The sequence below is a fragment of the Cervus elaphus genome, chromosome 20 (assembly GCF_910594005.1).
Source record: "Cervus elaphus chromosome 20, mCerEla1.1, whole genome shotgun sequence".
Lineage (NCBI taxonomy): Eukaryota > Metazoa > Chordata > Mammalia > Artiodactyla > Cervidae > Cervus > Cervus elaphus.
Window position 1 is genome coordinate 38,493,015 of NC_057834.1, and position 10,258 is coordinate 38,503,272.

A 10,258-nucleotide genomic window follows, 5' to 3' on the forward strand; every position below is an offset into this window, starting at 1 on the left:
GAGGAAAGAAAAAAAATGCCATCTAGGGATTCAGCCACTTGCCCCTAGCTGGGGGGACCTAGCCTGGCACACTAAAGAAGGGGTGTCAGCAATCCCATAGCTTCAGGGGGCCGTCACCCGGACAAGGGCTCAGAAGGAGGAGGCTCCCAGTTTACAGAAAGGTAGTGCTACCACAGAGACAGAAAGCACAGGGAACTCGGCAGGAGATGGGTTCCCACTCGGGATATAGACGGGGAGGGTCCACGCATGGCAGTAGAGCTGGGTGCCCACGCCAGGGGCCTGAGACATTTGCTGACAGCCATGAGGGCCGGGTAGTTGGCAGTGCCCAGCTACGCTAGCCGGACAGGAAGATTAACCATGCCAGGCAGAACCTGAAAGGTCATGGACAGGAAAACAGAAACATCTAGTTACTTGGCAGTGATGGTGATGGCAGGTACTTGTGCTTAGTAAGATGGGCTCATGGGCTTGGGCCTGCACCTGGGAGGACCGTGGCTATGGGAATACCCTCCTCAGAGGACTTGGAGTCGCTTCTACTTGGCAGTGGAGACATACAGCGCCTGGCGTAGTGCCTTGAACATGGTAGGCGCTAAGAACCTTTGATGAATGGGTGAATGGATTAGGATGGGTGTTACGCTACAGGGTGCCTGAGCTGAGGACAGAGACCATCTTCTTGGTACTAAGGGGAGATAGTCCCATAGGGCAGTGTTTCAGGTCCCCTCGGTATCCCCAAGAGGTGTCTGCCCTCAGGCATATGCTACTGCACCCAAGAGCTTACCTAAAGGTTTCACATGTTGGCAGATAGCTGGGGGCCCCGGGGAGTAGCTGGCTCAGGCACTGGTGGCCTGGGGAGCTGGGCTGTCCCTGGAGGCTTGGTCAGGAGCCCTGAAGGGGGCAGGCGTTCACTTCCTGAGCCCTTACGCCCAGGAGAGCCATCACCTGCTGCCCTCTGAGGCAGAGAAGGTTGGGAGGCTGAGAGCGGGCGGCCCCGAGGTCCTAGTCGCCGTCCACCCCCTCCTGGGGGAGGCCCCAGCAGTGACACCTGTGAGCGCCCAGCCCGGGATAGGCTGGCATGGAGGGTTCGGGCAGGCGGGGCCGGCAGGCGGGAGGTGGATGCCCAAGGCCCCCGGGCTAGAGGCCCAGCTCGGACAGGCACCAGGGGGGACGCTGGGGAGCCTGCTCCTGCTGATCTTCGAGCACAGCGAGCAAGGAGGGTGACTGGAGAGTCGGGCGAGAGGGGAAGAGGGCCCCGCTGGTGCGTCAAGGCAATGGCCACATTGGAGGTCACGGCGGCTGCTTGCAGGGGTGCGTGCACTAGTGGCTCCCACAGCACCGGCTTTCCACTGAGCCGAGCTCCTGTGCTGGGCGCCAGGCCCTGAACACCCCGAGCCATATCCCTGTCGTGTTGTACCAAGTGCTGCTCCATGATGCCCCCACTGCTGCCCGGACTTGGCTCAGAGCGCTTCCGCTGCAGTATGGAATTCTTCTTGCCTAGAAATTACCCCAGGGGGAAGGAGTTAAGGATAGGGTAGGAATTCAAGATGAAGGTTGGATATCAAAAGTATGAGGGTAACAAGATGGAGTCAAGGGACACCAGCGGGGTGAAGGTAAGGGATGGGGATCAAGTGTGTGGAGATGGAGTTGGGAGATGAGGATTGGAGGAAGAGGGTTAGGGGATGAGAGTATGTATCAGAGATGGTGAGGATCAGGGACTGGTACTCAAGGAAGGAGGACTCAATGCTTGGGAACTTGGGGCGGTATCTCCAGGGTTCAGAGATGCTGAGTTATAGGGACAGTGAGCCAGTTGAAAGCCCCACTGGGAGGCATCTGCTGGGACTCGGGTCCCCTGGGGTGTGCTAAGGCACTGGAGCCTGGGCCCTGGGATCCTGGGGACTCTTTGCTGTGGACAAGGGTGAGGGCACGGCCTGGACCTCACCGATACGGCGCAGCCGATCCATGGCCACTGTCTCGAAGGCCCGGCGCATCATCGGGAACTCCTCCAGCACGGCGTTGAAGTGGTCCACGCTGAGTGAGTACAAGCGGCAGTAGGTGTCAGCGCGCACGCTGGCTGTGCGGCGGCCCCGAGTCAGCAGGCAGATCTCTGACCAAGTTGGGAGGAGGCCTTCAGGATCACTGCAGCACTCCCTCGCCCTGGGCCTGCAGCAGCTGACCCAGATTCCTCAGGCTCCTCCCTAGATGGGAGCAACTAATGACTACCCACCCACCCAGAGGCCCTGAGTGCTCCAAGCACTCTCGCTCTCCCGCATAATTGCTGTCCTTCTGCCTCTGTCCAAATTAAAGCTGATAAACAGGCAGGTCTTGCTGCAGTCCTAGTTATTCCACTTCACTTTAATTCCCACCCCAACTCCATGGCTTTAGCCCAAGACGTAGCCCTAGGGCAGTCCCTTTCTTCCCTCCCCTTCGAAAGAACACCAAGACAACCCAAAAGGAGAAAAGCAGTGCCAAAGGGCAAAGGGCAACACAGTGGGGATGTTGGAAGGTGGTGGGTGATTTGGGGACTGAGAGACTATGAGTCTCAAACCCTTTTGGGTGATTTGGGGATAAAACCTGTTTTGGCAGCAGCCAGGAGAACTGTGCGACTGCCACGGGCTGGGTCCCTGATTCTCCCACCAAGGCATTCCCCCAGGGAGCCACAAAGCTCCAGGCCCTGGGATAGCACTGCTTTATTCCCATCTTTCCCTCATCTTGTGGCATCCCTGGGTCTCACCAGCCAAGAGATTTTCAACCTGGCCGTGCCCTGGAATCTCTTAGGAAGCCTTTAAAATTACAGAACTCTAAACCCCAGACCCAGAGATTCTAACTGAATGGGCCTGGGGAGGGGCTGGAACTCTGTGGTGCTGGAGCACAGCCAGGTGAAGACCCAGACCCAGGGGAGCAGCTGCCCTCCTTTCTCTGCCCCAGACCCCCCACCCACCCACCCTGAGGCATGCTGACCCCCAAAGTAGGATCCGTCAGTGAGGCGGGTGTCCCGGGCGCCACGTGCCAGCACACTGAGCAGCCCATGCTGGATGAAGTACATCTTCCTGCCCACGGAGCCCTCACGCACCACGAGGTCCCCCGGCTGGAAGACCTCAAAGCGTAGCTTGGTGAGTACAGCTGTGACGAAGCTGGGGTCGGCATGGGCAAACAGCGGCATGTGGGCCACGAGGCCCCGGCAGGTGAAGTTAATGATCTCCTGGGCAGGGGAGGGGCCTGTCAGGCTGGCTGTGCCCCCTGCCCCGAGGTGCCCCCATCGAGCTCATCTGTCTCCAGAAGCCCCACCCCTGGGGTCATGATCTGCCAAAGGATGGGGATGCTTCAGTCGGCCTGGGACTATCTCTAAGCTCCTGCCCTCAGAGCTTTCCCATGAGCCCTTGCAGGACCATAACCCACCCCACCCCAACAAAGATTCCTGCAGCCCGTCCTCATGTATACTTCACCCCTCAAAGATCATTAAGGAAGACCTTAACTCCTAAAAGTGCTCCAAAGGCCTGAACTCCCATGGGGCCCTCTGCAGGCCCCACTTGCCGAAGGGGCCCCAGCTGACTAATAGTCCCCACCCTAGAGGTCATCCCAGAAGCCCAGGTCCCTGAAGAGCCTCCCTCCAGGGTCCCGCCCAGTCCCACCTCCCGAAGTGGCTCGCTCAGCTCTCCGAGGATGCTTTCCTCATCAAACATCTTGCCCTGGTAGCGGTGCTCATAGTACTCATGAATGCGCTGCCGTGTGTCAGCCGGCAACTTGTGGAAGGACATGTACTGCTCCACCTGCTTGTACTGGAGAGCCAGCCGATGGCCAGCAGGCAAGAAAACACAGAGACACATATGGAGCCAGAACAGTGTGTGTGTGGGGGGGGTTGTGGAGGAAGGTCATAGACGCAGGCCACACCCAGAGGGTAGAAACATGGAGACAAAAGGATATATGAATGAGGGTGGATACAGGGAGGACAACAGAGCATAGTCACAGGAAAGCCCAGACATGGAGGAGTCCAAGGACAGGTGCATTGGTACAAAGAAAAGGTACACACAGGGGACAAATGGATATGGGGCAAGGCAGGACACAGAGAACCAACAAGGACATGCATCAGAACGGGCTCCAAGTGGAGCCAGCCTCCAGCACCCCTCCCCTTCCTTTTCCTGCCCCTGCTGACCTTCTCCTGGTACTGACGCCGGGAGGAGTCCAGCGACTGGATGAGGGCGGTGGCATGACCGATGAACATGGCGTAGCACGTGGCACCCACGATCATGCTGAGCATGGTGAGCCAGACGTCGGGCATGCCTACAGGTGCCTGCTGCCCGTAGCCAATGCAGAGCATGTGGCTCATGGCCTTGAACAGGGCGTGGGAATACTGGCGGCCCCATGAGTGGTTCTGGGGGGCAGAGTGTATTGCAGAGCTGGGCACAGACCACTCAGAACCTCATTCTCCTCCCGCTCCCCACTTTCTCCTTCAGTCCTTCTGTCTGCCCCCTTCTACTTCAACCTGCCTGCCAAGGGAGGCACTTAGGTTTGGTTCTGGAGGGCCCTGTGGCAGAAGGGGCCTCTTTTATAGCATGGGAGCTGCAGCTTCTCCCTAGGTTTCCTTCCCCATATGCTCCCTCCAATACAGGTACTTCTTCCGGGCCTCTTTCCTCTCACCTCCCCACCTCCTCACTTCCGTCCTCTCATGGTCATCTCTCCACCGTCTCCCACTTGCCCCCTGTGTTTATCCCTCCTCCTCAGGGAGAAGAGACCTTGGAAGGCCTGGGAAAGGTGGAGCTGTGGGGAGTTCTCACCACCATGTGGTTGATGGAGACCCAGCAGTCAGGAGGGAAGTCTTGCAGCATGGGGACCAGGAACTGCAGACAGCCATCCCAGTGGCACAGCAGCAGCATCATCCCGATGAGGTTGAAAATGCGAACCACAGCACTGGCCAGGTCATAGGTCATGTGAAAGATCTGAGGAGTCCGAGGAGGGGCTGTTGTAGGCAGGAACCTCTCTCTGCCAGGACTTTTCCAGACCTGGCCTTGCAGATTCTCTCTTCAAATTTCTCTCTGGCCCTAGCCCCCGTGAAAGTTCAGACTGTGGCTATAAAACAGCATATATAGCTAAGACAAAGGAGGTTGTATTACTACTCTCATCTCATAGATAGGAAAACTGATGCAAATCATGTGCTCCAAATCACAGCAAGTGCCACGGCAGAAACTCAAAAAGGTCTACTGCACAAGCTGCCCAAGTATAGCCTGGGAAAGAGGAGAGAGGGCAATTCACAGTGTAACAGCCCCAGGGCGTATATAAGGATTAGTGCCAGAAGCTCTCTTCCCTTCCAATAATAATAATAGGTAATCTACTGAGAACTTACTGTGCCAGGCACTTACTACGTGCTTTACAGGTATTAACTTCTTTAACCCTTACAACCTTATCATATTAAGTATATTTAACATTTTCATTTTATAGACAAGGAAACCAGGTCTCATATAGTAAATAGTAAAATTGGGATCTGACCACAAGCAATGTGACTGCCGAGTTCACACTCTGAACCACTAAATTCTGCTGTTGTCCTGAAGCTGAAACTCCAGCCTTCCCCACGCTCTACAATTATTAGCTCCTCTTCTATACCTTCCTCCTGGAGTCTAACTAACCCTCCAGTGTTTGTCCAGCAACTATGCTCCATTCTCCTGCATCACCATTCTCGCATCCTGCAAATCCCATCCCCGAACACTCATTCTGTCCCTGTTTCTCCCCCACCAAACTGGAGACACCCCTCCCTCGGAAGCCCCACTCATCTGCCCCACCCCAGAAAGTTTCCAGAAGCCCCACTCATATTGCTGTCTGGAGAAGTCTGCAAGCCCCCCCTGCCCACCTCCCCACCCCACCTCCTCCCACTGGTGTATGTAGCGGATGAGGCGGGAGAGGCGGAGCAGCCGCAGCAGGCTGAGGATCTTGGTGAAACGCACGATGCGCAGGGCCCGCGCTGTTTTGTAGACCTCAGCATCCAGTCGTGGCTCCAGCTCCACCACCAGAAAGATGTAATCCACAGGAATAGAGGAGATGAGGTCAACCAGGAACCAGGTGCGCAGGTAGCGTGTGCGGATGGCCTGCGGTGCCAGCAGGATCTCAGCACCCTCCTCTACCACGATGCCCGTGCGGAAGTTGAGCACCAGATCCATCAGGAAGAAAGTGTCAGAGAGGACATTGAAGACAATCCAAGGTGGAGAGTTCTCTTCCTTGAAGAAGGTGATGCCCACGGGTAGCACAATGAGGTTCCCCACCATCAGCAGGAGCATGATCAGGTCCCAATAAAACCTAAGGTAGGGGTGGGATGGGAAGTAAGACCATGATGAGAGTCAGCCACTAAACTAAGGGCAGATAGTCTCAGCCAAAAGTGGACAAGGATACGGAACAACGGAATGACCATTTACAGCTAATGGGAATGTAAACTGGGACCATCATTTGGAAAAATAGTTTGGAATTATCTAGTAAAGTCAAACATTTGCATTCCCTGCAACTTGGCAATTCTATTCCTAGGTATATACACATTCAAGGGAAAGATTCCAGGAGATATATACAGGTATAACAGCATTAAATCTGGAAATAATCCAAATACCCATCAGTAGAAAAATGTAGATAAGATAAACACAGTAGATAAATACACCACTGTCTTGGAATATCATACAACTGTGAAGTCACCCAACTGCAGCCTACATTCCACAGTATGAATGAATCTCACAGATTTAATGTCAAGAAACCAAAGGATACACACTGTAGGATTCCACACATACAAAGTTCAAAAATAGATCAAACTAAACTGCATTATTTAGGGATTCACAGAAAAGTAGTAAAACTGTAAAGAAAAGGAAGGAAATAAGTATCACAAAAGTTTGGGTTTGGAAAAGGAATGTGAGAGCAGCATGGAGCCTTCTGGGGTATCCCCAATGTAGTTTCTCTTGACCTAGACAGTTGTTACATATGAGCTTGTTTTACAGTTGCTCCTTCAAATACACAAATGTGTGTATACACACACACACACATATATACATCCTGGTATATACTATACTATTTATATATATCTGCCTTATATATTTACTATATCTCTACTATATATATTAATATATATACCTACTAAATATACCCCTAATATGCACATATATATTCTTTATGTAGTATATATATTATGTGTATATAATCTATGTCACTATTATTAAATATTTTTTAAGTTAAAAAAAGATAAATATCCTTTGCTGATCTCACAGGGCTGTTAAAAAATATGCACTGATATGGATGTGGATGGATGTGACAGTGTTGTACAAGACTAGTTGGTGTTATGACTCACCCACCCTTTATCCCCAGATTTCTGAAGAGAATGCTGCTTTACCCATCTCCAGCTCTCTGCCCATTCCTAGTTTAGGACTGAAAACCTTCCCTGGCTTTCCCAACCCCAACCCTCCTTCCCAACACAGTTGGACTCATAGTTCCTGTTTTTCTGCTGGGATCTGTTTCCCAGAGTGGGGATGGTCTGTCCTGCCTCCTGTTTGAACTAGCTTTTCAGATGTACCCTTCCCCTCTTCACAGCACTTCGGCAGGGCTGCACACACAGAGAAGCTCCACAGCAGATCCTGAGACAGCAAAGCTTGAAGCTCTGCACTCCTTTCCTCCCCTAACCTCCCTGTGCCCACTGAGACTTTGGTTGAGCCCAAGCAAGGGCATGGTCAGGGGAGAGCCATACTGTTGTGTGGAAGCTGTGAAAAGAAGAGGTCATTCAAAGAAGATCGTTGGACAATCTGAAGGTCCCAATCAGATACGGCAGTTTCAATTTCAGGACACACCTAGTTGCAGCATCAACCAAGGACCCAGCCCCTTCTGACTCTGACTGAAAAAAATCAATCCTTTCAGCCCCTGGATGAAGCTTGGTGGTCCCCAAGCCCAGGCCTCCAGGAAGCCCTGTGTGATTTCAATCAACAGCAAACCCTGGATCTCCTCTTCTTCTCTTTCCTGGCCACTGGAGAAATCCTGTACTGTAAGCTGGGAGAGGAGAGGGAAAGAGGGTTTGCCTTGCCATAGAGCATCTTCACAGCCTGACTCACAGGCAGTCACAAGCCTGGCGGGTGATACAGGAGAGAGGATGGAGAAGAAGCACAATAATAACCGGGATACATGGTTTATGGGGATACATTTGAGAGTGAAATGGAGGGGGGGGAGAAGGGAGATGTACAGCAGACTAGAAAAGGTGCACTTATAGGGTGATATTGAGACAGTAAAAAAGAAGGAAGTGAAAGGAACAATGAAAGAAAGAAGAACATTAAGGGAGTGTGTATGTCTGTGGATTAAAATGACGTCTAGGTTTCCAATGGTGTTTCCAGGCTCCTGATTCACACCTCATCCTCTCTGCTCATTTAGCTCCCCAGGATAGGTGCTTTGCACATATCCTTGCCTCATCCAAAAGCTGCCCTTCATTTCCTCCAAGGACAGGGTTGCTCTCCTCCCCTAGCGACCTTGACGTAGAGGTACAGCCTGATGGGGACTATGGAATGGCCCCACCCCCACTCTTCATCCCTTCTCTCTGGTAGTCACCTAGGCGGTGTCACATGGGCAGTGGACTTGCCCCTCTGTTGCTGCCTCAAATCACTCTGAGTCTAGGCCCTAGCCCGCCGAATCCCATCTTCAGCACCAGGGACAGCGATCAGAGCGGCTGTCTGGACACTCCCTTTCTCCCCTTCCCTGGCATCCCTATTTTTTTGGGAGCCTGCCCTGCTGAACTAGGCAGGTACTGGGGGTAGAAATGGGGACAGAGGGGACAGCTCGGTTTCTCCTTTAGGCTGACCCTGAGTTTCGGAACATGACGAAATTTCCCAGATCCCCAGCAAGCAGAACTGGAGGAGACAACAGTCCCTAATTTCAGTATTCCCCTTGGTCCAGGTAGGGTGTCGGGTTTTTGAAATGGGAAACCCAGGTCTCTGGTGTCCGCTTGTCCCTTCCAGCGCCCCTAGTCTGAAAAGTCACCGAGAACCTCCGGCTGGGGATCCTTCACCCAAAGATTAGGTTGGGGGAAGTGACTCTGTCGGCCCACCAGGGGACCCCTGGGCCGGAAATGAAGTGTCCGTGGAGGGTGGGGCGGGCCCGGCTCCCGTGTCGCGGCCTTGGGGGTGGAAGCTGTGTCCCCTGCCCACCCTGCCGGACCCCCAGTACCGGAAGTCGCTGTACGGGTGGATGATCCAGGCCCCCGCTGACTTGACCCGCTCCTGCTCGATTTCCACTGCTTTGTGGCTGCCGAACACGCGAAGGGAGAACTTGTTGACCGTGGGCTGGAGCAGGGTCCCGAGATGCCTCCTCTTGGGCTCGGGCCCGGGCCTGGACCCAGGGATCGGACCCGAGGCTGTGGTTGTAGATGCCGGGGCAGCAGGAGGCGCAGCCTCCAGCCCAGGGGTCGCCCCGTCGTTGGCCCCAGTCGTTGGCCGCTGCTCCGCCTCCATGACGCCCGTCAGCTTACACGTTTGGCCTCCTAGACCCTGCTGCGGCCATTCGGGACCCCTCGACCCCTCCCGGAGTCGGAGCGGGAGCAGCCGGCGGGCTCGGAGCGGAGGCGTAGTCGGCTGGGAACTGCCAGAGCGCCGGGCGGAGGGGGTGTGTGCGACAGACTCCGAGGGCGGCGGGCGGGTCGCGCTGCGCCCCCTGGCGACAGCCGAGCGGAGGCTGGGCAGGGCGGGCGGAGGCGGGGTCGACCGAGAGCCATCTCGGAAAGAGGTGGGACCAATGTAGTCCGTAACCCGAGGGACACTGAAGCAGGCGTGGCTTAGCCACTGTGGGCCGTATAGGAAGAGAAGGAGGGGAAACGCTGCCAAAGCCAACAGAGAGGGCGTGGTCTAGGGCTGAAGGGCTTTTATCCACTGAGCGCCAGGGAGGCGGAGCCGCCCGCAAGTGGCGGGAAAACCGGACGCTGATTGTAGCTCGTGAGGCTTGGGAGGGCGAGGAATTGGGAACCATTGGAAGAGATGGGGAATGGCTTTTGAGCTTCCTCTTATCCACTCTGCCTTACAGACTTCCTGCAGTTCACTTTTTTTCCCCTCTCAACACTCTCCTAGGCATACTCATTTCCTCTGACGTCTTCATATTACTCCCTCTAGTATTTCATTTCCAAACTCATCTGCCAGCCCTCACCAAGAACTCTGCCAGTCACTGCGTGGACGCTGAGGATACAAGGATGAACACAAAGTCCTGTCCATAAAGCCAGCGCTTGTCTATGCTTTCAGACAGGACAGGTAAATTACAGTGCTATGTGATAGAAAGGGCT

At 54.3% G+C, this 10,258-nt stretch overlaps 1 protein-coding gene and 1 long non-coding RNA gene across 5 annotated transcripts; one reads left to right on the forward strand and one right to left on the reverse strand.

Annotated features, from left to right (window-relative positions):
* Positions 1–110: 110 nt before the first annotated feature.
* HCN3 (hyperpolarization activated cyclic nucleotide gated potassium channel 3) lies at positions 111–9,618 on the reverse strand. Of its 4 annotated transcripts, XM_043877779.1 has the most exons (9): positions 9,157–9,618; positions 5,847–6,276; positions 4,767–4,928; positions 4,145–4,363; positions 3,624–3,770; positions 2,953–3,193; positions 1,934–2,098; positions 776–1,488; positions 111–371 (listed from the first exon to the last, which is right to left on the reverse strand). In XM_043877779.1, the coding sequence occupies exons 1-8, from the start codon at positions 9,438–9,440 to the stop codon at positions 785–787; spliced, it is 2,352 nt and encodes a 783-aa protein (XP_043733714.1). In that variant the 5' UTR covers positions 9,441–9,618; the 3' UTR covers positions 111–371; positions 776–784. The 4 variants fall into 4 exon arrangements, with proteins under 4 accessions (XP_043733714.1, XP_043733715.1, XP_043733713.1 ...); XM_043877780.1 differs by having other exon boundaries at positions 111–1,488; positions 5,958–6,276; XM_043877778.1 differs by having other exon boundaries at positions 111–1,488.
* On the forward strand, positions 6,071–8,318 carry LOC122677610. Its single transcript, XR_006335856.1, has 2 exons — positions 6,071–6,207; positions 7,543–8,318. It is a non-coding gene; the product is annotated as an uncharacterized LOC122677610 (long non-coding RNA).
* Positions 9,619–10,258: the final 640 nt, after the last annotated feature.